At 40.8% G+C, this 27,204-nt stretch overlaps 1 protein-coding gene across 5 annotated transcripts; it reads left to right on the top strand.

Annotated features, from left to right (window-relative positions):
- The first annotated feature begins 4,099 nt into the window (after nucleotides 1-4,099).
- On the top strand, nucleotides 4,100-19,069 carry LOC307135295 (uncharacterized protein). Of its 5 annotated transcripts, none has more exons than XM_079831614.1 (9): nucleotides 4,100-4,169; nucleotides 11,519-11,618; nucleotides 12,263-12,565; nucleotides 12,731-13,045; nucleotides 13,179-13,277; nucleotides 13,450-13,539; nucleotides 17,894-17,958; nucleotides 18,037-18,177; nucleotides 18,841-19,069. In XM_079831614.1, the coding sequence occupies exons 3-8, from the start codon at nucleotides 12,520-12,522 to the stop codon at nucleotides 18,148-18,150; spliced, it is 729 nt and encodes a 242-aa protein (XP_079687740.1). In that variant the 5' UTR covers nucleotides 4,100-4,169; nucleotides 11,519-11,618; nucleotides 12,263-12,519; the 3' UTR covers nucleotides 18,151-18,177; nucleotides 18,841-19,069. The 5 variants fall into 5 exon arrangements, with proteins under 5 accessions (XP_079687740.1, XP_079687741.1, XP_079687739.1 ...); XM_079831612.1 differs by lacking the exon at nucleotides 4,100-4,169 and adding an exon at nucleotides 11,129-11,290; XM_079831615.1 differs by lacking the exon at nucleotides 4,100-4,169 and having other exon boundaries at nucleotides 9,104-11,613.
- The last annotated feature ends 8,135 nt before the right edge of the window (nucleotides 19,070-27,204 follow it).

Genomic DNA, 27,204 nt, shown 5'->3' with positions numbered 1-27,204 from the left:
AGCTCATCAAACTTGCTGATAAGATAAAGAGAGCAGTGGATGCAGATGGAGATCTTGAAAACCTGAACTACATATTTGATGTTATGATTCCAGAGGTATGTGGAATCATTCATTATCTTAATACTTGATGTCGATTTGTGTTATTTGCTGCTTGATGGAAAACTTTTTCCCCATTTTTTTAAGGTGACCATACTTCTTGTACAAAGAAAGGAGAAGATTTGCCGCTATGCGGTTGAACTTTTAATGGCCTCTGGCATGGTCAAGTTTGACTAATTTGAAGTATGCATCTATCTATTAAAAGAAAAAAGCTGTTGCTTTAACTTGCATTTTTGTTGAGTCTCTTTTCTGTCTCTACTTTACTGAAAAATGTGTAAACATTTTATATGCCATGATTGACTTAACATTGGGGATTAGTCTACAATAACCACAAATTATTTTTAAAATAGGTATCATTTAATATGTGGTAAGTGGTTCTCATCTATGGCTTAATATTTCACAACTAATTTTATGGAATTATGTAATAAGAAATAAACCAATTTTTTACAATGTGAACATGCATTCCTTCTGGAGATGTTTTGATAAAATGTTTGACTTGCTGAAGCCACATTATAATAGATATCCAGTTTTGGATAGTAGCCTATCTATAAGCAGAGTTGGTGACAGTGTCAAGGTCCAGCACACTTCAAAACGGTTAGTGCCAGTTTTCATAATTCTTTTAACAATGGCAAATGCCACTTTACAATGGTCATTTTCTCTCATGCTAGTTTAAAATTATATGAAATACCCGATTGGTAAGTGTCAATTTGTGGTTGCACATACCCATGGTGGTTGATACCACTTTAATTTGAACGTTTCACTTTTTTGTTGAGGCTAAATAGTTCTAAATATTCTTTTATAGTTCCAAGCAGAAGTGTCAGTACTATGTCCAAATACATTTTTTTTTTATCAAAACAATGTATAGTTAAATACATAGTCAATTTTTCTTTTTACAAAAAGAAAGAAACTTATAGTAAATATACATACACACAAAACAATTAATACTTTGATGTAATGTTTGAAATCAGCGTATTATTAATTAAATGTCCTTCTTACATTAAGTGCGTATGCCACGCCATCTACATAATGGGCAGACAGTGTCAGTAGGCCACGTCATACAGCAACATACTCCGCATAAATGCCAGTGGGACAGTGGCATGTGTCACTAAAACTAGTGACATTTGTCAGTGGACAGTGGCATGTGTCACTAAAACTAGTGACATTTGTCAGTGGACAGTGGCATGTGTCACTAAAACTAGTGACATTTGTCAGTGGACAGTGGCATGTGTCACTAAAACTAGTGACATTTGTCAGTGGACAGTGGCATGTGTCACAAAACTAGTGACATTTGTCAGTGGACAGTGGCATGTGTCACTAAAACTAGTGACATTTGTCAGTGGACAGTGGCATGTGTCACTAAAACTAGTGACATTTGTCAGTGGACAGTGGCATGTGTCACTAAAACTAGTGACATTTGTCAGTGGACAGTGGCATGTGTCACTAAAACTTTTGACTTATGCCACTGTCCACCATGGTGTGACATTCAGGAATCTCCAGAAGGAAAGCGTTCACATTTGTAAAAATGTGTTTCTTTCTTATTACATAATTCCATAAAATTAGTTGTGAAATATTAAAGCCATGAGTAGGTAGGTATGCAAAAATAAACAAGTAATCAGAGACTGATATTAATATAAATAATAAGTAAATCATTTATAGAATATAAATTATATATAGGCCTACCATTATATAATTTAAATCAGATAAAGTATTTACAAATTAGCCTATTTATATATCAGACCCTGCATTGCCGTCTAACTAATTAAACAAAATGTCAAATACACCGTTGATGTTCCTCAACTGTAATAAGTTATGGTGTATCTTTGCGCTGGCTAATGTGTATACTGACACCTATAGGCGAGCGTGCAGCATCATGATGCTTGCATGCACAATTTAAAGGTTTACAGTAACGTGTGCGACTGTTAATGCGGTATTTCTATTGACTTATGACGAATGGTTTATTCGTGTTTTATAGGATGTGCAGTTTGCATGATCAACAACATTCATGGCATTACATTTAACATTCAGTGGCAGATACAGAAGATTGTCACAAACCAACACGTCATATATTACGATCTTTTAAAACGTTCAATTGACATTTATTTCAAACATATCTCGAAAATAGTTTGTTTAGGTTTTTGTGGCACAAATACACCAGAACAGCTGCTCAGCTCATCTGTCAGTCACTGCTGAGTGTCACAACATACAGCGAGATGTTCCGCGACTCACTGTCACTGTCAGAGTCAGTGTTTCGCGACAATGTCAGTGACACATGCCACTCTCTGCTGGCACATGCCACTGAGAACCGGAAGTGCCACAGGGTGTGTCACTAAGCATAGCAACATGTGCCAATGGCCTCTGTGCGTCAGATGCCATGTCACTTAATGTTACTACTGCTACTGCTCTTTGAGTGAGATTGCCCTTTTCCTTTCTATAAAATAAATGTGTTGTACATTTAATCACCATGTGCTCATAGGGGGGGTTAAGGCATCTTGTGATCACACAACACTTTAAATGTTTTAACATTTTTTTGACCGGACAAACATTCTTCATAACAGAGCCTAACAGGGTGGAACTTTAAGAGTGAGAAAGCAGGATAACTTTTCAAAAACTAAAAAAAAAGGTAGAGGTGGGAGTTGAAGCTTATGAATGTGATCCCATAATACTTTACAGTAGTAGCCTAACAAATAAATATATTTTTTATTATATTATGATTATCATATTTTTTTAATCTGATGGTTTCATTATACATATGATGATCATCTCTAAGGTGGACAACCAACTTAATATATGATATGATTAATTCTAACCATGTCATGTCAACAAATGTTAAAGTCCGCTAACAATTTATTATCATGGTAATTATTGTGCCTTTTACCCCAATTACCATACTTTTACATAATCTTCCGTTATTGAAAAACTGTTGCTTTATTTACTTTGAACAAAACTGAAAATCATTAACAAGACCCTCAAAATATAAACAATAATTTTAACAATTCTCATTTGCTACATAAAGTACAACATTTTGAAAAACATTAAATATGAGATGAGATTGGAAGCATAACTACAACATAATTTGAATTAGCTCTAAAGCCAAACAATTGTAAGGTTTGATGATCCCCAACCCCTTAAGTCCCCAGTAAAGCATGGAGCTAGACACAACCCTACAGAAAATGTTCCACCACCTGCCACTGGTTTTGATCATAGTTCTGACAGAAGTATTCTTTGACAAATGTGAATTTATTTTATTATTTTTTTTAAATGAAACTTACCCACATTCAAGTGTTGATAAAAAAGAAGGCATGAAACTAGAATAAAATGTTTTTAAAATGAGTTAAAGTACAGTTAAAGCCGGTATATTTCAAGTATAAAAATTAATACCTAAATAGGAACATAGTAGTATACTTAAAGTGCAAAAATAATATACATAGAAACTAAGTATGATGGTATGTTCACTTAAAGAAAACTTACAAGTATACTTGCGGCTACTAAACTAGTTCACTGTGATTACACTTCAAAGTGCACTTTCATAAACAAAAAAAATGTACTACAAAAATTTAAAATAGTAAATTAGTATACTTATAAGTTCACTTGTAGTACAAATGCAATACAAATGAGAAACGTGAAATAGTTGTGCACTTAAAGTTTACTACTGTTACACTTATAGTACACTTAATAGCAGTAATGTTAATATTGCATTGCATTGTAAAACGGTAGTGCAACTTTATTGTGTGGGCATGAGTGTGATTGATATGAATAGATGTGTTTTAAGGAAGCATCTGAGTGTATTTGTGTGTGTGTGTGTGAGGGCATCTGTGGTTTCATGTGGAAAATGACACTGCACAAATGTAAGAATATATAAAGATGTGTGATCTGCAAGAGCTGCTGATCACGTGCTCTTCATCTGTTTTCTCATGCAGCTTCGTTCAGGCTTTTTACAGAATATAAAACAGGAAGTTGAGGTTTCTGCTGGAAGTGTTAACAGGACCTAAAATAGAGTCGTGCCATTATTGAGTGAGAACCAGTCATGAGGGACCATTTATATCTTTTCTTCTTTATGATTCATTTTAGCACTGGTAAGTTAAGATATTTTTATGTATTTACTTATTTTAATTTAGGAGGAACTGGTGTGGGATCAGTGTGAAGATACTTTTTTTTTTTTTTTTTTTTTAAATAAAGCTTAATTAATTGTATTGTATTTTGAAAACTGTATTTTGTAGTTTTTCTAAGACCGGACTGTGTCTGTTCACACCTGCAGAGCGTTGAGTTAATCTGTATTGTAGAGACATTCAAACTGAAATGATCTTTGAGTTCCTAAAGGATGAAATGGACAGTTTGGTTTTTATATGGTGACCGGGAGGGAACATGTTGCGTTTACTTGTCATGGCAACGAGTGAAATGCCTTAAACAACCTGCGCAGTCATAAAAACCTGGAATTATCATAATGAATAGGCCTATAATAAATATTTTTCCTATTTTATTTAGAAAAAGTGCTGAATTAAAAATGACTTGTATATTTGCCTATTATATTGTATTGCACACGATGATGCCTTTAGACAGAAAGCATCCGAATTATGTTTGTTATCAATAAATTATAAAAGAATATGTAAGAACATAAAATATTGTAGGCCTACAAGAAGACATTTTTACCCATCCCATCTCACAGCCTTTTAAATCTATACTATTGTTATAATATTAATATTAAATATTAAATCTATATTCATAAAAATATTATTTAATAATATGTATTATTTGTGCTGGACTTTAAACTTTGGTTTATACAAGGACTTTTATTTTGATACTTATTTCTGAGTTTTCCTATGGTTTCCTGTTTAAAAGAGGAAGTATGCCATATTTCTTGAGTGCTTGAGTTGTGCAAGGTGCTCCATGTGGTTGCAGACATCCAGCTTCATCATGCTTATCAAAGTCCTTCGAAATGCAATATCTGTAAGTTACTTTGTTTGATTTGTCTAGAGAACATTATGATTACTTTATTGCTGTGTTGGTAACCTTTCGAATATAGCATTTAATTCAGCATGTTTGTTATCTTTTCTACTCAAGTTTGTAAAGTATGAGTCTATGCTTTTGATATACTGTATTGTTGTTGGTTCTTTGCCTTGTGTGATGATTTATCTATTTTGTGAAATTGATATGTGTATTTTCTCTTCTTTGTAGTTTCACACTATTCATGATTAAACTTCATAAATTGCACCTCCGTGGAGTTTATTGTGGAAGTGTTTAGCGGCTGGATAGCTGGATCAATTCAAACAGTGAGGCCAGTGACAGTGAAAAGATACGCAACAAATTGGAAAGATGAATGGGATGTCTGTCTAACAACTGCATCTATCAGAGGGATAAAGTAATACCTCTGCCTGTAAGCCTGCACAAAGATCATGTCTTCAAGAGAATCTAAATCATCACTGCGCCATCGCATGCACAAAGAAAGTGATGATGCTTGCTCAAATTCTCAATCCTTTACCTCATCAATAAGTTCTACGGCTAGTTTAGCCATCACGAAAGCTCGTGCAAGGGCAGAGGCAGCCAAGGCAAGAGCGGCTCATGCAAAGAAAGAAATTGAGCTTAAAGTGGAACAAGCCCGACTTCAAGCAACTCTAGAGGCACTGCAGGAAGAGAAAGAAAAAGATGCGGCTATAGCGGAAGCAGAAATTCTAGCAGCAGCCTTCACAGAAGTAGACCATGTATCAGCATCAGAGGTTTCCAAAGAGATCAGTCTCCAACGCACTGCAGACTATGTAAGACATCAAGCTACTAGCTGCAATGCACGAAGCAGTCCTGAGCACATGTCAGACACTTACAGCCTGGCCAAATACCTTGCACGCAGTCAGTTGGTAACTTCTGGATTGAATTCTTTTGATGATAGACCTATAAACTACTGGGCTTGGCGATCATCTTTTAAAAGTACCATTGCAGACCTTGACCTTAAGCCAGAGGAAGAGATAGATTTGCTCATCAAATATCTCGGAAGAGAATCATCTGAACAGGTACGAAGAATAAAATCAGTGAATATTAGGCACCCTTTTAATGGTTTACAAATGGCTTGGGAGAGGTTAGAGGAAATGTATGGCTCATCAGAGGCAATTGAAAGGGCTCTCTTCTCTAAATTGGAAAACTTCCCTAAAATATCAGGTAAAGATCTGTATAGGCTGCGTGATCTTGGAGATCTGCTTGCAGAGTTAGAGGCAGCCAAGCTGGATGGGTATCTTCCTGGGTTGTCCTACCTTGACACCGCTCATGGATTGAGCCCGATTGTAGGAAAACTTCCTTATAATATCCAAGAAAAATGGATATCGTATGGATCAAAGTACAAGAGAGAGCATCTTGTGGCCTTCCCACCATTTTCTGTGTTTGCCGACTTTATTCGTTCAGAAGCAAGAACAAGAACAGACCCCAGCTTTACCATTTTTCATTCAGCACCACAAGAAAAAAGGGAAAGATCAGATAAATTCAGGCAAGCTTCTATAGCTGTGCATAAAACCCAAGTTAACATGTTTGAGACAAGAGATGCTACGGACAGGATAAGGACTGTTGACCCTCAGCGATACTGTCTCATCCATGACAAGCCTCATCCACTAAAAAGATGCAGAGGCTTCAGAGCAAAAAGTCTTGAAGATCGCAAACAGTTTCTTAAGGAACATTCAGTATGCTTCAGGTGCTGCTCCTCTACAGATCATATGGCAAAAAACTGCAAAGCTCAAATCCATTGCACTGAATGTGATAGTGAGCATCATGTGTCAGCTCTACATCCAGGTCCAGCACCTTGGAGGAAAACCATCTCTCCTGTCTTAGAAGATGGCGGGGAGGAAAGAGAATTATTCGATCAAGAGGTAACATCAAAGTGTACTGAAGTGTGTGGAGCTGGAGTGAGTGCCAGAGCATGTTCCAAGATTTGTTTGGTTAACGTCTATCCTGTGGGTAATAAGGTAGAATCCAGAAGAATGTATGCAATTCTGGATGATCAGAGCAATCGCTCATTGGTAAGAACAGAATTCTTTGAAGAGTTTAAAATCAAAGGATCTTCTTTTCCATATTCACTCAAGACATGTGCTGGACTAAAAGAGACCACAGGAAGGAGAGCAAGTGGCTACATTGTGGAGTCATTGGATAAGAGTGTAAGCCTTCATCTTCCTACACTGCTAGAATGCAATCAGATTCCTAACATTCGTTCTGAAATTCCTACTCCAGATGCAGCGTGTCATTTCAGTCACCTCAGGGATATTGCTGAGGAAATACCAGCCCTAGACCCAGATGCTAATATTCTCCTTCTACTTGGCAGGGACCTCATTAGGGTCCACAAGGTCCGTCAACAGATTAATGGTCCACACAACGCTCCATTTGCTCAAAGGTTAGATTTAGGATGGGTAGTTATTGGAGATGTGTGTCTGGGAGGTGCTCATCGACCTGCTCGTGTAGATGTTTTTAAGACCTCCATACTCGAAAGTGGTCGCCCCAGCTGTTTCTGGCCCTGTGAGAGTCAGTTCCATGTAAAAGAGCAGTATGGCGCCAAGCTTCAGTTGCGAGATCATCTCACAGCAAAAGGTGTAAGTGCTTTAGCAACATGTGCAAGCGAGAAGCTGGGCCAATCAATCTTTGTTCGTAAATCCAGAGATCACAAGCTTGCACTGTCAGTGGATGATGCCAGGTTTCTAAGCATAATGGACAAAGAGTTCTACCAAGATGAATCCAATGGCTGGGTGGCTCCTTTGCCGTTTCAAGTTCCTAGAAGAAGGCTTCCAAATAACAGAGGGTATGCTTACAACCGTCTTTCCTCACTTCGTCATACTTTGGACAAACGTCCTCAGATGAAAGCTCATTTTCTTGAGTTTATGACGAACATGTTTGTTAACGGACATGCAGAAATTGCTCCCCCACTCAAGAAAGACCAAGAGTGCTGGTATCTCCCTTTGTTTGGTGTTTATCACCCGAAGAAGCCAAACAAGATCCGTGTGGTCTTCGACTCCAGTGCACCTTATGATGGAGTCTCCTTGAATGATGTCCTACTTAAGGGGCCAGATCTTAACAATAACCTCCTGGGAGTGTTGCTAAGATTTCGAAGGGAGCCGGTTGCGATTGCCGCTGACATTCAGCATATGTTCCACTGTTTTTTAGTCAGAAAGGATCACAGAGATTTTCTGCGCTTTCTCTGGTATCAAGACAATGACCCAGGTAAAGAAATAGTGGAGTACAGAATGTGTGTTCATGTGTTTGGCAATCGTCCTTCTCCTGCTGTTGCCATATATGGTTTGCATAGAGCAGCCAAAGAGGAAGAAAAGAACTTCAACAGTGAAATGAAAGAGTTGGTTGAGCACGATTTCTATGTTGATGATGCTCTGAAATCCTTCCCCACTGAAACGGCAGCCATTAGTGTTCTGAAGCAAACTCAAGACATGCTTGCGGTAGCAAACCTTAGGCTACATAAAGTAATCTCTAATCGACCTGCAGTAATTGAGGCATTTCACCCTGAAGATCGGGCTGTGGATTTCAAAGATGTTGACCTCTTCTTTGAAGATACCCCAGTCCAGCGTAGTCTAGGAGTGTCATGGAACTTGGCATCAGACACATTTACTTTCCAAGCTATTGTTGATAAGAAGCCATTCACCCGGCGAGGTGTACTGTCAACCGTAAACAGCTTATATGATCCATGTGGTTTCATTGCTCCTGTTACCATCAAAGGCAGGCTGTTGCTGCGGGAACTCTCAATGCAGGCCGAAGACTGGGATTCTCCATTACCAGATGACATAAAACCCGAATGGATCAGATGGAGGAACTCCTTACAAACCCTGCAAGATCTTAAGATACCACGTACTTACTCATCTTTTCCTACTTCAGAGGTTCAGACAAGAGAATTGTGTATATTTGCAGATGCATCCATGAAAGCTGTTGCCGCTGTAGCTTATCTGCGATCCACATCTCAAAATGGCCAAATAGATACTGGTTTCGTGTTTGGAAAGACAAAGTTGGCACCACGGCCAGATCTGACTGTTCCAAGATTAGAGCTCTGTGCAGCAGTTCTAGCAGTTGAGATCGCAGACATGGTTGTAGAAGAAATAGGCTTGCAGTTCAACAGTATCCAGTTCTACACCGACAGTAAAGTTGTTCTTGGATATATTCATAATCGAACAAAACGCTTTTATGTGTATGTGAACAACAGAATCCAAAGAATTCTTCAGTCATCTACCCCTAGTCAATGGAACTATGTTCCCTCCGATGTCAATCCTGCAGATCATGGGTCAAGATCTGTATCAGCTGACTATCTCAGTAGCACAAATTGGCTTACAGGGCCAGACTTCCTTTTGAACTCTCCACCCTTAAATGCCTTCCTTCAAGAGAACCATGACCTTGTTGATCTTGAACTGGATCCAGAAATCCGACCACAAGTGATTTCATGTCTAACTGCAGTGCCTAATCAGTTCCTGACTCCTGAGCGTTTTGAACGCTTCTCCAGCTTGAGTAAGTTAATCAGAGCGATCGCTCATTTAAGCCACATTTCCCAGTCATTCTCCCATTTATCAAAAGAGCCAAGATGTAGTGGATGGCATCTCTGTAGCAACAGTCCCACAAATGAGGAATTGGAAAAAGCCAGGATTGTGATCCTAAAGAGCGTTCAAAATGTAGCCTATCCCGAAGAGCTAAGTGATATAAAAGCAGGAAGCAATCTCTCACCTAAAAGTAGTATACAGAAACTTCGTCCTGTTCTGGATGATAAAGGTCTTCTGCGTGTTGGAGGCCGTATTACTCAGGCAGGTCTTGAGAAGGAAGAATGCAATCCTGTGATCGTTCCTGGGAAACATCACGTAGCAACCTTGCTTGTTCGACACTACCATCAAGCAGTCAAGCATCAAGGAAGGCATTTTACTGAGGGAGCAATACGAGCAGCAGGGTATTGGCTGATGAGTGCCAAAAGATGCATTGGAAGTCTACTTAACAAGTGTGTGACATGTAGAAAGCTTCGTCGTCCTACAGAGCTCCAGCAGATGGCAGACTTGCCTGCAGAAAGACTCCAAGTGGCTCCACCCTTCACATATGTAGGAGTCGATGTATTTGGGCCATGGCAGGTTGTTTCTCGCCGCACCAGAGGAGGCTGCTCCAATTCCAAAAGATGGGCAGTCATTTTCTCATGTATGTGCACAAGAGCAGTGCACATTGAAGTGGTAGAGACATTGAGCTCAAGCGGATTCATTAATGCTCTACGACGTTTTTTTGCAATAAGGGGACCTGCTAAGCAGATACGCTCTGATTGTGGCACAAATTTTCTTGGAGCAGTGCAGGAGCTCAAGATGAATAAAGAAACTTCAGGCTCTGGTCTTCAGAAGTATCTACAAGAACATGCTTGTACATGGGTATTCAACCCTCCCCATGCATCACATATGGGAGGTGCTTGGGAAAGGATGGTGGGTATAGCCCGACGTATTCTTGACTGTATGTTGCTTGAAAGAAAGTCCCTGCATCTCACACACGACGTTCTTGTAACCCTCATGGCTGAAGTGTCTGCTATCATTAATGCACGCCCTCTCGTGCCAGTATCTTCGGATCCTGAAGTTCCTTTGATACTCACCCCTGCTATTCTGCTGACCCAGAAAACCTGTTCAATTCCTCCGCCACTTGGCGAGTTTACCGATGAAGGTCTTTTTAAGGCTGAGTGGAAAAGAGTGCAAAATCTTGCAGAAACATTTTGGACAAGATGGCGCCGTGAGTATCTTGCCACTCTACAGAGTAGGCAGAAATGGCAAGACAAGAAGCCTTGCCTCAAGGAAGGCGACATTGTGTTAATGAAAGATGGCCAAGCCAAGAGAAATCAGTGGCCTATGGCCATCATTGCAAAAACACTACCAAGCAAAGATAGTCTTGTGCGAAAAGTAGAGCTGAAATTTATCAGAGAAGGCATGCAGAAAACCTTTATTCGCCCCATATCAGAAGTGGTTCTACTTTACTCCCCCTAAAATATTATAGTTAAGATGGGTTCTTTACATACCCCAGACGGGGAGTGTGCTGGACTTTAAACTTTGGTTTATACAAGGACTTTTATTTTGATACTTATTTCTGAGTTTTCCTATGGTTTCCTGTTTAAAAGAGGAAGTATGCCATATTTCTTGAGTGCTTGAGTTGTGCAAGGTGCTCCATGTGGTTGCAGACATCCAGCTTCATCATGCTTATCAAAGTCCTTCGAAATGCAATATCTGTAAGTTACTTTGTTTGATTTGTCTAGAGAACATTATGATTACTTTATTGCTGTGTTGGTAACCTTTCGAATATAGCATTTAATTCAGCATGTTTGTTATCTTTTCTACTCAAGTTTGTAAAGTATGAGTCTATGCTTTTGATATACTGTATTGTTGTTGGTTCTTTGCCTTGTGTGATGATTTATCTATTTTGTGAAATTGATATGTGTATTTTCTCTTCTTTGTAGTTTCACACTATTCATGATTAAACTTCATAAATTGCACCTCCGTGGAGTTTATTGTGGAAGTGTTTAGCGGCTGGATAGCTGGATCAATTCAAACAGTGAGGCCAGTGACATTATTATTATATAATTTATTGTCTGTCACAATGACTGAAATCCCTTTGAATTATTGTCACTTTAAATTGTGAAAATAAATGAATAGTGAAGTAGTGCATACAGAAACTAAAAATTGTATTTGTGCACAAATGGGGAAAAACTTAATCTGAAGAGATTTGAGCAACATTGTTTTTCTGTGTTCATTAAAAGTTCTTAAGGTTTAAATGAAGGTTCTCACGAAATGTTCAAAATGATGTTTAATTGACATTTACATAATTTACATTGCATTAAAATACAAGTTTCTGATAGAGATGACGTTATTTATATTCAAATGCCATACATAATTTACATTGATGATACTGGATGAATGGCATTTTGATATTAAAATTTGATCTCTGATGAAGGATTGTCTACCAGAAACTTGTTGTTGAATGGCATGTAAATTATGTATGGATGTATAGCATTTTAATATCAACAAATATCAAGCTCAATTAATATCCACTTTTAAAAAACAGAAATATAATTACTTAGAGATCTAATAAGCTCAATAAAGTCCTGCTCATTAACAGAAACCTGAAGGCTCTTCCCAGTTTTCATCTGATTATTATATATTCCAGTAAAGCGTTTGTTATTAACAAACTCTCTTGTTCTCAGGCTGTATTCTTACAGATGAGAGTCGGACGACAGTAATAACAGCGTACACAGGTGGTTCAGTGCTGCTGCCCTGCTCCTGTGCTGACCCTCAGTCTACAGCCGACACATTCACCTGGCTGTTTAACCGCAGAAACCAATGGATTCAAGTATTTGAGGATGAGAAGTTCAGCGGCAGACGTGAGCTGTTTAATGAAGGTTCTCTAAACAATCTGTCTCTTCTCATTTCTGACATCAGAGAGGAAGATCAGGGGAACTATATGTGTAAGACTGAACAACTCACATACATTCAGTTAATAGTTAAGGGTGAGTGAATGCTTCTTTTTATTAAAACTATTATTCAGAGAATAAAAAAGATAAAGAACCAATGACAGACTTTAAATTTATCATCCATTGACCTTTGAGTTTCACTTGTGCTTATACAATGCAGGTCATTAATGTTTTTTTTAATATTTTTAAATATTTCTTTAGGCTGTAATTTGGTTTGGAACAGAGAGTCAGTGACTGTTGTGACTGGATATTCAGGAGAGTCTGTGGTTCTGCCCTGCTCCTGCACTGAACTACAGGCTAAACCTAAACAGATACGATGGGTGTATTATCTGAACACTTATGAGGAAATTTACCCAAAGGAAAAGAGTGAGCGCCACAAGAACAGAGTCAAACTGTTAAATCAAACAACTCCAGGAAATCTCTCTCTACACATATCAGCACTGACCGCAGATCATGGAGGAGTCTATACGTGTTCTGTCTCATCTCAACTTGTCTCCTACAGACTTCAGGTTAAAGGTAGTTTTGCTCTGTGTTGATGCTGTTACTTTGATCATCATTAATTTTGATTATGAAGAATCTAAACATTTAAAAGGATGAAATGTTGTTTGCATTGTTATATTATCATTGACAGCTATTCTCCTCTGAACAGAGAAACCACACATCCAGACAGTCAGTGTATCAACTCATCAACCTTCACACCAAACACAAGAACTTACACCGCCTCAATCATCTCAACACACACCTCAGTGTAAGTTGGTTTGCTTTTCATTATGCAACGATTACGATAATGCGTTCTCTCATCATCTTGTGTTTGTAATTCATCATTTTGAATAATTATGCAAGCAGCTTTTATGAGCTCATATTGTGGAAAATCTGTAGTCTACTGATTTTAAAATATGCATGTCGTTATGTTTTTTCAGTTTTATCCACAGATGTTTTCATTATTTTGGGGGTGATTCTCTCAGTGCTGTTTCTGGCATTACTGGCTTTCATCTACTGGAGATGCAGAGGTACATGAACACACATAATCACACGTTCTGTTCAGATAAACTCATGAATGACTTGTAAATGATCAGGGGCCCGTTCTTCGTACGTCGCTAACTCAGTTAGCTGGATTTGATTGTTGACGATTTGGCATGATCTCGGATTGTTTGGTTCTTCGAAGCTCATCCTGGACTTGCTGTCATAGTAACAGGTCCGTAAGATTAAACCTGCTCGGGAGCAGCTTATTTCATGTAAACAGGATTAGATTGCATCTTGAGGTGATACTTAAAATCTGTCCCAGCCACTGCTACTTTATTACAAGAGTTCATTACTGAACCAGGGGGAATAATAATAATTTTAAATAATAATATAAAAATGTTATATTGTATATGTATATGAGAATGTATAATACTATAGACACAGCCACTTGATTGAGCGATTTATTTGTGATGGAATATTACTTTATATAATTTTATTTTAATTGGTTTACACACATGTTGTACAGTTAATCTGAGCCGTGCATTAAGTGATCACGGATATTATGGGAGTGGCTTGATGCAGCGCAAGAGAGGATAATTTGATCTTGACCCATAAGAAACTTGAATACTGTCACGTTACAAATCTGCTTCAAATTGAATTAAAAATTTAATTACAACATTGAAATAAAAATGTAAAGGGTGTACAAATACTGTATAAAATCGTGAATATAAATAATTGGTAATCATGTTAAAAAAAAAAAAAACATATATCATTTATCTATTATAGCTTTTATGTTGGTTTGGTCGTTTGGCTGTTTCCTTATAAAGGTTCAGAAATTCGTGGGGGTTTTTTGTGTAATTTGTCAAGTTTTTTGCCAGGTGGCTTTTTAATTATATGATGTCATTATGTTGCTGTCTTGACGCCAGCCAATCGCTGCATTGCTGATCGTGGTTTCGAGTATCGATGCATCTGCCCTCTTCAGGGAACACAAGAACGCGTAGTGATCTTAGATCATTTAATCCAGATATTTTAATCCAATCCGCAAATTCGTTTGAAGAACCAAATTAGCCAGAGATCAGTTATCACGATTAAAAGATCTGGGATCTGTCAAATCATCTTAGATGTATTAAGCGAGGTACGAAGAACGGGCCCCAGGGCTGCATTTCCCGAAACCTTCATAACGCTACGTCGTTTTTAAGTTATACCTTAAGCTGTACCATAATGTTGCGTGTTTCCCAAAACGTTCTTAGTTATGCCTTCTGTAAGTCATTCGTTCGTAAAGTTGGGCTGGATCACTCTTAGCTATACCTTATCATTGACAGTTGATTCTGATAGTGGCCACTGTTTCTTTACATCTCAGTCTATATGATTATAAATCTGTTAATTAAAGTGTTTTCATGCAAAGAATACAATTGTCATTACACTGATGTTTGTTAGCTTTTTACTTAAATTATCCAAAGGTACATCAGCTGGCAAACCATTATAGTCTATTTAAAGGGAATGGTTGTGGAGGGGAGTTTGGTCAAACTGTGGCAGTGATACAGCGAATAGTTGTGCTAATTAAATCAAAGACAGTGTAGGTCTATGTGCACTATTTCATCCGTGAAAACTTTAGTCCCCTGGCTATCATGTCAGAAGCCGTGTTTCTCCTTCTACCCGTGAAAGTGCACTGGAACGGCAGTCAAACCCGTGAACTCACTCATACTAGATCGATGTACTCCCAGTTACGAGCTCTGACGTCACATAGCCCACGAAACAACAATGGCAGCCCCACGGATGCAGTGTTTATGAAACAAATAAACAAATAACGTAAAATAAAAGGTATAACAGCTTCTCTTTCCGTATGCGCCGTTTTTTCTCCTCCATGTCCCTCAAATAAGCAAAGAGTAAGCACCTTTGGTGATAGAAATGATTGTAAATGAGCATAAGCCCTGTACAGTCAGCCATGCTTTGTTTACATCTAGCTACCACAATTCCCGAGCTCAGGCAGTTTGGCGTGACTTCGCTACTAAGTCGTGAGTCGGGGTTTGAAGTTGTAACTTACGGGCTCAAAAACCTGCCTGGAACACAGCATTAGTTTGCAATTTGGATCATATTTATAAAATCTCACGAGTCTTGATAAATGCCACTTCAACTATGATAATTCCGAAGTGCTTCTATTATAAAGAACACTGCTTTCTCACATAACGCAGTTAAACAGCCCCTTATTGGTATTTAACAAGACAGTTAATAATGATACATTCAATGAAAAATAAGAGATTACAAGTTGTCTCATTTTAAACCCCTTCTGAAACCCTCCCACCCAGAAATTACACATACAATATAAAATCAACTAAAAAAATTTAATTAATTAATTAAATTATCTTCTGTAATAGAGAATAATAGATTTTTGAGTTATTGATAAACCAATTCAGCAGCACCGCCACAGACAGCAACGTCGCACTTAAGAAGGTATATCTTAAGCCAGTGGTTCTCAACCTTTTTTCAGTGATGTACCCCCTGTGAAATATTTTTTCAGCCAAGTATACCCCTAACCAGCGCAAAGCATTTTTGGTTGGAAAAAAAAGACTTAAAACAGAGCACTGTGCCATCAGTGTCTGACTTATTAAACTTTGGAACAGATAAACACATACAAAATTCAAACATTTGAAACAAATAAACTATTTAGAACATTTTTAATGATAATAATCCATGACTAAATTTATTGCAAATATTTCTCATCACTAAAATGTAGTGATTCAAACTAATGTAGTGAAAACAGTGACCATATTTCTGAAATGGAAACGGGGACATTTCCTATTTGAGTGGTCAAAATATCACTAAAATCTCATTTGTTATTATATTTTAATTAAAAAACAGGGACAATACATTTTTGAATGTTGTTGTTGTGGAGTCCCTATATTATTATTAACATAAATAATTATCATGATTTAGTTTGATTATTAGGATTTTTGGTCTGGATTTAATACAATAAAAAACACAAAAAACAAACAAACAATGAAAACAGTTAATGGTAAGCTAACCATTGTAAATAAGCAGTTCAAAACAATATTGTAACATGACTTAACAAAAACACATTACAAAAATAAAACTTAAATATGATGAATAAAACTATTCAACAAATATTGTAACATTTTATAATTGTATTTAAGTTTATACAATATAAATTACTTTTTTTACTTCAAAAGTTGTTACGTTTATGCTTGAAAATAATTCTTACTGTCCTTAATTGGTCTTGTTATTTAGCATTTTAGGATTATTTTAAGCAGAAAGTATATGTATTCTACATGTCTTGGTTGCAAGTGCAATTGTTTGGGGTTAGGGTTAAGGTTTTTATATTTAAGTTATACGTCTGGTCACCCTATCGTTGATCCAAGGGATTGACAGGTGATGCCAGGCGGCATATGACAGGTTGGGTCAAACCATCCTGGTATAGGGGAGACTCTGGGTTTTTAGGATACTGAAATTGAATTGCCTACTGAATATAAAATTCATTTTAGGAACTTGTACTTATATTTTCCTGAAATATTTATTAAATAATTATTTTTAAAGGATTTTTGCACGGATGCTACTTTTTAAATATATGTAGGCTATATTTTAAAATCTCACGTACCCCCTGGAGTGCCTTCACGAACCCCCAGGGGTACACGTACCCCCATTTGAGAACCATTGTCTTAAGCAACCTCCTAAGATGAGTTATACCTTTATAAGAGATAACGTTATCGGAAAATCCCAATAGTATCCAGCCCAGCTCTCTCGAAACACTATAGAATAATAGGTACAAAACCAACTAATTTTACAACATATTTAGACTGATGTCTTTGACAAATTGACAAGTTACAATTGACAAGTTATCTTGTATTTTATGAGAAAACGCTTCCTGTGTTATCACTGGGGTAATGCTATTAGGCTACGCATCTCCCAAACGTAACTTACAGTATCTCCAGATCAAAACAGGCAAAAAAGAATCTCATATGTAAGCTGCAAATGAAAAATAATGCGATCATCAACAATAAATAGCATATAAATCAAAACGTTCAAAACGTTCAAATGTTACGAGTGAAATGTCGACCCAGGAAGTAGTTAAGACTGTGAAGCTTTGAGGTGTTGATGGACTCAGTCTACTCCATCTGTGTTTTGATCATTGCACTGGATCTGATCCAGGTGTAGTCTTTGACAAAAAAGTGATTTTTTTTTCTTTAGCTTTTTACTCAAAATGTTGCATTTTTTTTAACATTCAAGTGTTGATAAAAAAATTTTTTTTACAGGTTTTTTTATTTTATATATTGCATGTTTAGATCTTACAACAAAATATTCTGTGGGCCATGACAAAAATCTTTTTTTTTTAACGCTGACAGGGAAAGAGTTAAAACATTCTGGCTAAGATATTTTATGTTGTAGGAGGCAGAAATGTGAAAAAGGAGACCAGTGATGACGAGGAACTCAATAGAAAACAAGACGATCAGGTCAGCACAAACTCACTGTTGCTCAATGGTTACTTAAAACATGTAATACTGAGTTCCTTTCTTTTCATCTCTCTCCAGGATGAGGTGTTGTATTCTGCTGTAGTCCATGTTAAAAGAGCATCCACACCAGCTCACACACAGAGTAACCCAGCAGAGGACACAGAGTACGCTCCAATCAAAGTCAAGCGCTAAACGCCAAAGAATATAGTCAAAATAATGGTGAGCATTTTAAAGAGAGAGAAACAACCATGTACATTTTATATTGAGGGTTTTTGTGTAACCTCAGTTTGAGAAGAAAACGGATTTAGTAGTTGACATATGTAAGGTTTAAATTTGCCATGAAATTATTATTGATCTCATAATGAACAATTCATCCATACGTTTCATTTTTATTTCTATTATATTACACTTCATTGTAATTGCAGACAACCGCAGACAGGGAACACATATTCACTATTAACTAGTTGCTTATTAGCATGTTTATTACTAGAATATTGGCTGTTTATTAGTATAAAGCACATATTAATTGTTATGATCCTGGGCTTCTCTTTCCTTTCTCTCTGTCTCTCTCTTGTGGTCACCCACGCTCTCACTTTCACTTTACGCTCTCTCAGCATCTTCATTGCTCATTATCTGTTACAGCTGTTTCTCCTTCCCCTTCTGATTCCCCCACCTGCTTCCTCTTTTCCCTTGATTATCTCAGCTTCTTATTCCCTCTACGTTCCTGTCTTGTTGTCGGATTATTGTTTCACTTTGATAGAGAGACGCTAGTACTTTCATGTTGTCCTGTCCTGCCCTGCCTGTCCACTTGATCGTTGCCTGTTGATCTCGTGAGTTATCCTCTGCCTATAGACTGTGTGTTCAAGCTGTGCCTGTTTGCAGAGTACCTGTTCGGAGCCTGCTTGTGGCTGTCCACCTTCACTACCGCTGAGGTTTTCCCTGAACGGCAATTGGCGTCTGGGACCCTGGCCTCCGTCCTCTCTGATCTCTAAGCGATCTTTGACCAGCCGTTTGGCAGATTCGGCGCCGGCTCTGCTTACCGCCGGACTTTTTCTGTTCTGTTTATTTCCGAGGACTATTTCTGTTGTCAAATAAAGAACTGTTTATTGCACTCCTCCCTGGTCTTCCATCTTCCTTCAACCCATAATAACATTAATCCCTTAATCTGCATGATCATATTCTACATCCCTTAACCCAACGCCATAGGCTACCTAAACATAACCACTACAGCACTACCTTTACTTTACTATCAGTAAGCAGTAATTAGGAGTTTATTGAGCCAAAATTCGTAGTACGACAACAGCCGGCATGATCTGATCTCACCATCATCGAGTCTGTCTGGGAATACATGAAGAAACAGAAAAAACTGAGACAGACTGAATCCAGAAGAACTGCAGCAACATCTCAACGCTTGAAGAAACCTTCCTGCAAAACGTTAGGTTACTTACGTAACCCCGGTTCTCTGAGAACAGAGTGAGGTATCTCACATATGGCAACGCCCCCAGGCGTGATAGACTATGGAAGCACCAATTACACCACGTCTGTCCGAAGGATGGACCAATCACAGCTCATACAAGGAGCCCACCCTCTCCCTATATATATTGCTGTGATCCCCGAAAACGGCATTCTAAACATGCTCTTCCCCCATGTAATGCGAGTAGGGAAGCTTGGTGAGATACCTCGCTCTGTTCTCAGAGAACCGGGGTTACGTAAGTAACCTAACGTTCTCTTTCAAACATAGCTCGGTATCTCACATATGGGAATGATATAGCCAACTCCCGAAACGCATGCTTTCCGAAGCCGCCGAACAGACCCGGCAAGAACGAAAGATAACCTTTCAATTCTTCAATGAGCCACATTAAGAACTGCATGAGCCATTGAAGGCGCAGTGACATCCAGACGGTAAAATCTGATAAATGTATGAGGGGAAGCCCAGCTTGCCGCTGCACAAATATCTCCTACCGAAATCCCCTTGAACAAAGCCCAAGAAGTAGCCATACCTTTTGTAGAATGAGCCTTTAAGCCCGCTGGGGAATTATAGCCCATAGACGTATAGGCCAATTCGATCGCCTCCACCATCCAGTGGGAAAGGCGCTGTGAGGAGATCGGTTTACCCTTACATTGAGTGGCCCATGAAACGAATAACTGATCATTCTTCCTGAACGATCGTGTCCTGTCAACATAATAGCGTAATGCTCGTACAGGACACAAGGTGTGCAATTTCCGCTCGTTCTCCGAAGAAAAAGGAGGGGGGTAAAAGGCACGTAACTCCAAAGCAGAGCAGTTATAAGCTGAATCGCTGACTTTGGGAACGAAGGCCGGGTTAGGCAGCAGCGTAACTTTGCTGTCATCCGGACTAAAATTCAAACATGTTCGATGAACTGACAAGGCATGCAATTCACCCACTCGTTTAGCTGAGACTAAAGCAAGTAGTAAAATTGTTTTTAGAGATAGGAGCTTAATATCCACACTCTCCAGAGGTTCAAATGGAGCCAGAGTTAAAGCATTCAGAACCATGGACAAATCCCATGACGGGACCAGGCGTTTAGATACTGGTCTCAGACGCTTCACTCCCTTCATAAAACGGCATATTAGAGGGTGCCGTCCCACTGAAGCTCCATCGAAGCCTACATGACAAGCTGAAATAGCTGCCAGGTAAACTTTAATTGTAGAAAACGCTCTCCCATTGTTCATAAAATTTTGTAAAAAACAAAGTACATCACTCACCGTGCACTGAAAAGGAATAACTCCTTTGCGCGTACACCATTCCTCGAACACACGCCATTTAAGGTCGTACAGTGGTTGGAGCTCTCGCGCTCTGGATAGTGTTTATAACCTCCTGCGGAAGCCCGAGTGCGTTTAAATGTAACCCTTCACGGGCCAGACCCAAAGATTGACTCGTTCTGGGTAAGGGTGAAATATCTGCCCCCCCGCCTGTGACAGCAGGTCCCGGCGCAGCGGGAGTGGCCAGGGCTCGCCCTGGAGGAGCTGGACAATCTCTGCCAGCCACAGCCTCCCCGACCAACGGGGCGCTATCAAAAGGAGAGATAATCCGTTTTCTCTCTTTCTAGGGTGGGAGAAATCAGACTCAGCGGTGGGAAGGCGTATAGCAACACGTTCGGCCATGGGTGTGCCAGCGCATCCACACCCAAAGGCGCATTTTCGTCCCTGAGAGAGAAATACAGCGGACACTTTGTGTTTGCCTGCGAGGCGAAGAGATCTACGGCGGCCTTGCCGTACATCTCCCAGATCTGATCCATCACCTGCGGGTGAAGCACCCATTCTCCGTACAACGGGTTTCCCCTTGAAAGCAGATCCGCCCCCACATTCAGGACTCCTGGTACGTGCGTGGCGCGCAGCGAGCTTAAGTGCGCCGCGCCCCAGACAATCAATTTGCGCGCTAGATTGTGCAATTGCAACGAACGCGTTCCCCCTTGGCGATTGATATAGGCCACCACCGTCGTGTTGTCTATCCTGACCAGAACATGAAACCCTTCCAAGAATGGGCGAAAATGTTTCAGGGCCAGAAAGACTGCCATCAACTCCAACATATTTATGTGAAGCTTGCGAAGCTGGGGCATCCAGCGGCCGTTTACCGACCTGCCCTGGAAAACAGCTCCCCAGCCCAACAGGGATGCATCCGTTGTCACTACTTTTCTCAGCAACACGCTCCCCAAGGAAATCCCTGTCTGGAATAAACAGGGATCTCTCCACTGATGAAGAGCCATCACGCAATCCAAGTGTATTCCCACTCGGCGCGCAAGGTGCCGATGAGGACACAAACGCTTCGCTGCCACCCATCGCTGGAAGTCTCTCATTTTTAACAAGCCTAGCGGGACCACGGATAGCGACGAAGCCATCATGCCCAAAAGGCGGAGACAGGTCCTGAACGATACCAGGTTTCCCTTGCGAAACTGGGCAAGGCACTGATAAAACGTCATGATCCTCCTTTCCGAGAGCATGGCGCGGTAAGCCACAGAGTCTATTCGTAAGCCCAAGTATTCTATCTCCTGGGATGGAATCAGCTGGCTTTTGGCCTCGTTGATTCTGAATCCCAGATTCGATAGATGAGATGTGAGCATCTCTGTGTCCCGCTCCGCGCGCTCCCGCGAGTGAGCGCATATCAGCTAATCGTCCAGATAAGCCGATATTCTGAGCCCCTTGTGTCTCAACGGTGATAACGCTGTCTCTATGCACCTGCTGAACACTCGGGGGGCAAGACTTAACCCAAATGGAAGGGTAACAAATTTGTACGCTTCGCTCCGAAAGGAAAGCCTGAGATATTTCCTGTGCGCAGGATAGATGCTTATATGAAAGTAAGCATCCTTGAGATCTACCGCGATGAACCAATCGTCCCTGCGGATAGCGCGCATGAGAGTTGTGAAAGTGAGCATCCTGAATTTGTACTTCCTCAAGTGTTTGTTTAGAACACATAGGTCCATTATCGGGCGCAAACCCCCGTCTTTCTTTGGAATTAGAAAATAACGGGAGTAAAAGCCTTTTTGAGTTTCCCCCTCTGGAACCCGTCTTATAGCTCTTTTCTCTAAGAGGGAGGATATTTCCTCTTCCAACACACGCGCTGAATCCCCATTTGCTACAGATGCTATGACCCCGTTGAACGGGGGTGGTTTTACAGCAAACTGAAGCCTGTAACCTTTGGTTACCGTCGTGAGGACCCACGGGTGCGCAGAACACTGTCTCCAAGCCTCTTGGCAAAGAGCCAACGGGTTCAGCTGAACCGAATCCATAGATGGGGTTAAGGCGCCATCTAGTGGACCGAGAGAAAAACGGCCAGGCTCTGTGAAGCTCAGAGACCGCTTTATTTCTGGGTTCATTGCTGTTATTTTGTTTTTGTTTTTCTGCGCCCTCGGCAGTGAGCCTGGATGCGACAGAGAATTTTTTATTATTTTTAAACCCAGGGGCTGAAGTGCTTTGTGACAATGCACTTGAGAACTTGTGCTTGTACCCAACAGACCACCTACTGGTGGTTGAGTGTTTTGCACTCGACGGAACCTTGTGTGTCGAGGGGAAGCTGAACTGGCCTGACCACAACTTGGAACCATTTTCTCGTCCAAACTCCACATCCTCCGCTTCTTCGCGGGTGGGGGAACAGATATGGCGGACTCGGGAGGGGACATCACAGAGAACCCTAGGTGCTGTCCGTCCCTCCCATGCAGAAATTGCGTCCTAGGTATCCCTCCTCTTTTTGTAGGACGGGATAGCAGACTTTGACTTTGCGGCTGTCGCCGCGAATGACTGCTTTGCCCACGGTTTAGCGTTTGAAGCAGCGGGGGGACGAGCCGCCTGCTCCGTGCTCTGGGGTTTCGCGGACCTGGATGCATTCAAAAACCTCCTGTTCTGCGCCGGAGGAACAGGACGCGGGGGAACAGGAGGACACGGTGCTCTCTTGCGTGGCAGGCATATGTCGAACGCCTCACCCTCCTTCTTCTGAAGGTCGCACCGCTGTCTCATCGCTGCAACGGCCGTGCCAAACAGCCCACTAGCATCCATTGGAGCATCGAGAAAATCCAACTTCTCTTTGTCTCCGATGCTCGAGAGATTTAGCCATAGCGATCTCTCGCCTGCGACGGCAAGAGCCATAGTACGGCCGCAGCTTTGCACCGCGCCACGTGAGGTGCGCAAATTGAGATCCGTTATGTTGCAGATCTCCTCCCAGACAGCCGGGTTTGGATTTCCGGCGTCCAGCTGAGTGCCCAGCTCCTCCAACAACTCGGCTTGATAGGCTGTCAACAATGAAGTGACATTAAGTGCCCGCACTGCCAGTCCAGAGGATTTATATATTTTTTGGTACATGGAAGCGGTGAAGCGTTCCATTTTTCCCGGGAGGGAGGGACTGGCAGATGAGAGAGTGGTCCGCCTGTTTGGATGCAGGTGGTGGGCCACTGACTGCTCGACCGTGGGGGGGTTAGAAAGCCCTAGCCCTTCCATTTCACTCACATTGAGTGACGAGTAACCCTTGACGGGCACCCGGTGAGAAAAGGGCTTGTCCCACGATCGCTTCATCTCTGCTACACACGCTGGCAACGCGGGAAGAAGTTGTTTCGCCGGTGGAAGGCGAGCAGGGAGCCTTTTCCCGTCATAGATATCCCGTTTAATTCCTGGATCCCCAGGAGTTACGGGCCAATCGATGCCAAGCTTGGTCGCTGCACGTTTGCAAACTTCCACTAGGCCGCAGTCTACGACCGTTGACGCCATGTCGCCGCTTAGCGCGCTCACTGGCCTGGACGCTTGCGCCGCAGACAGGATTGCATCATCTTCCTCATCATCCGGCTCATCACGGAGGAGGCTAGCTAACATCTCCTCATCCTCCTCCTCGTCTCCCTCCCCCTCATCGCCTTCCGCGAGTAGCTGATCGAAAAGTGGCATAGGTGAATCTACGTCCATAATCTCCCCCCAAGAGGAAGGATTCTGCGTGGAAGAGGACGGGATCACCTTTGTAGAAGGAGGGACGGAAGAGAGAACCGGATCCTCTTTAGAAGAAGCGGCCACACGAAGCCTTCTCTCTAAGACCCTGGCCGGCATTACACGACAGTGCGCGCAACTCTCCGCATCCGCCAGTGCAGCCTGAGCGTGCTTGACACCCATGCATGCGATGCACATCAGATGCGAATCCCTGCCTGAGATCATGAAACCGCATGCTGCCGGACACGAGCGCGAAGAGGCCTCTTTCTCCGCTGCGGTCTTGGACACCTTCGACATGGTGAGTAAATGAAGTTTAGCTCGCCTTAACGCGTTAGCTACAATAAGAAAATGACTCAGTAACGAGTAGAAATCCACAACAGATTTAGTCTGCACTGCGTTCGGCAACGTCTACCTTGACGGTACGTTTGTCTTCACGGGGAAGAGAACAAGAATGCCGTTTTCGGGGATCACAGCAATATATATAGGGAGAGGGTGGGCTCCTTGTATGAGCTGTGATTGGTCCATCCTTCGGACAGATGTGGTGTAATTGGTGCTTCCATAGTCTATCACGCCTGGGGGCGTTCCCATATGTGAGATACCGAGCTATGTTTGAAAGAGAACTACAGTACTGTGAAGTTTGCCCATCTTTCCCTTCTGTCTCCTCATTAGTTCTCCCTTGTGTTTAGCTAATTAATCCCGTTCACCTGTGGCTTGCCTATTATCTTGTTAGCTCGCCTGTTTGCCTGTGTATTTAAGCCTGTATTTATGCCGCGTTCCAGGCAACCCGTAACCCGTGTTTTTCCAACCTTCTACCCGTGAAAGTGGACTGGAACGGCAGTCAAACCCGTGACTTCCCACCCGTGAACTCGTACTAGATCGATGTACTCCCAGTTACGAGTTTTGACGTCACATAGCCCGCGAAGCAACAATGGCAGCCCCCTACGGATGCAGTGTTTATGAAACAAATATACAAATAACGTAAAATAAAAGGCATAACAGCTTTTCTTGCCTTCTGCGCTGTTTTCTCCTCCGTTTCCCTCAAACAAGCAAGGAGTAAGCACCTTTGGCGATAGAAATGATTGTAAATGAGCATACACCCCGTATGGTCCGCCATGCTTTGTTTACATCTAACTACCACACAATTCCTTGCGCTCAGGCAGTTTGGCGTGACTTTGCCTGGAACACTACAAAGTCGTGAGTCATGGTTTGAAGTTGTAATTTACGGGCTCAAAAACCTGCCTGGAACGCAGCATAAGTCCTGTTATTGTTGCGTTTAAATTCTTTGTTGAAATAAATGCAGAAATCTGCTGCAATTAGAGCTACTTCCCTTGCAACTACCGTGTGACAAGTTCTTCTAGAGTTAGTCTGTCTCTGTTTCTTCATGTGATCACAGACGGACTTGATGGGGAGATCAGATCATTCTGGCTGTTGTGACTCCTTGTGCATACAATAATCTGATTGTGCAGCCTTATTGTGTGGGCATCTGGACATGTATCTGTATCACAAATGTACGTGTCCTAAAGCATCTTTTTATGTGTGAGAACGGCTGTGGTTTCATGTGTAAAATAACTGCATACATGTAAGAATCTGTAAAGATGAGCAATAAAAGATTCAGAAGAGCTTTTGAATGCACTCAGTCTGAAGGGTTTTCTATTGTATGTGGCGTCTGTTCATTACACAACACTTGACAAAGCTCACATATAGATCTCAAACACACTTCACTCACAAGATGTTTTATAAAAGTTATCACTTTATTTATACCCCTCACATCTAACACATTTTAATGAGTTTAAATGAAATGTTAAGTGAATTTTGTTCTGCTGTGACGCCATTTACTGACTCGCACTCTTGACTGAGATTAGAGACTGAAATCTTTTGAATGCATCGACTGTGAGCGCTTGATTCCAGCAGTGAAATGCTCCTGGTTTCTTCTAGAGAGGGCTCAGTAATGTATCAGTGGGACATCAGGCAGTCCATGAGAATAATGATTCAAATAAAACCTTTTAACAGGCTGTCTGGTAAACTTCACCAACACAACAACTGACGGCCATCTTGTTCGTTCTAAAGGCATCAAGACAAAAACAGAAGAGAGCAATCTCCAAAATGAACCAATGTTTTTAAGGGGCATAAATCATATCTATCAATCCTAAAAAAAACTATCAAAGATCAATTTTGTGCTTTCATGCACAAATGAAATGAGCATGGTTTAAACCAAATGAAACCTCTAACAATCCAAGTATGTACCAACTGTGAGCATGATCCAGATACAACGGCCATTAAATTAACTAATTAAAAGCCTCAAGGTTTGTACAGCTCCTCCCCACTTGAACTCCAGAGAGGAGGGGTGAATGTAAGTTGACTCTGCAGTGAGTATTGTCTATTGTTAAAGGTTCAGAGTGTATATATTTATGAGGATATATAGACAGAAATGCAATATAATATACATAACTATGTTTTCGTAATGTTTTTATTACCTTAGAATGAGCCATTTCTATCTCCATACACCGCGGGTGCCCTTACAGTGAAGTCACCATTTTGTGCCACCATGTTTTTACTTAGTCTAAAAGCAAAAGTACTACAGAGTTACCACAATCAACAGATAACATAGTAAAATATAATTTAACACTTATAACAAGAGCATTTAACACACATTTAACACGAGCAGAATCTGTACTATGTTTCCGAAATCCCGACTGAAATAGGATCTTAACATACTTAAAGGATCTGCTGCTAACATCTTGATGCCAGAGACCACAGCACATCTTCAGGGGTCTAGTGGAGTCCATGCCTCGACGGGTCTGGGCTGTTTTGTCAGCAAAAGGG

This window comes from Gobio gobio, assembly GCF_949357685.1.
Source record: "Gobio gobio genome assembly, chromosome: 12".
Classification (NCBI taxonomy): domain Eukaryota; kingdom Metazoa; phylum Chordata; class Actinopteri; order Cypriniformes; family Gobionidae; genus Gobio; species Gobio gobio.
This window is presented reverse-complemented; position numbering and strand designations above follow the sequence as displayed.

What these genes read in the sequence shown, in the direction of transcription:
- LOC307135295 (XM_079831614.1), top strand. Translation starts at nt 12,520, where the DNA reads ATGTGTAAGACTGAACAACTCACATACATTCAGTTAATAGTTAAGG. An exon ending in ATCTCAACACACACCTCAGT is followed by an intron (nt 13,278 to 13,449) that starts GTAAGTTGGTTT and finishes ATGTTTTTTCAG; the next exon opens with TTTTATCCACAGATGTTTTC. An exon ending in ATAGAAAACAAGACGATCAG is followed by an intron (nt 17,959 to 18,036) that starts GTCAGCACAAAC and finishes ATCTCTCTCCAG; the next exon opens with GATGAGGTGTTGTATTCTGC.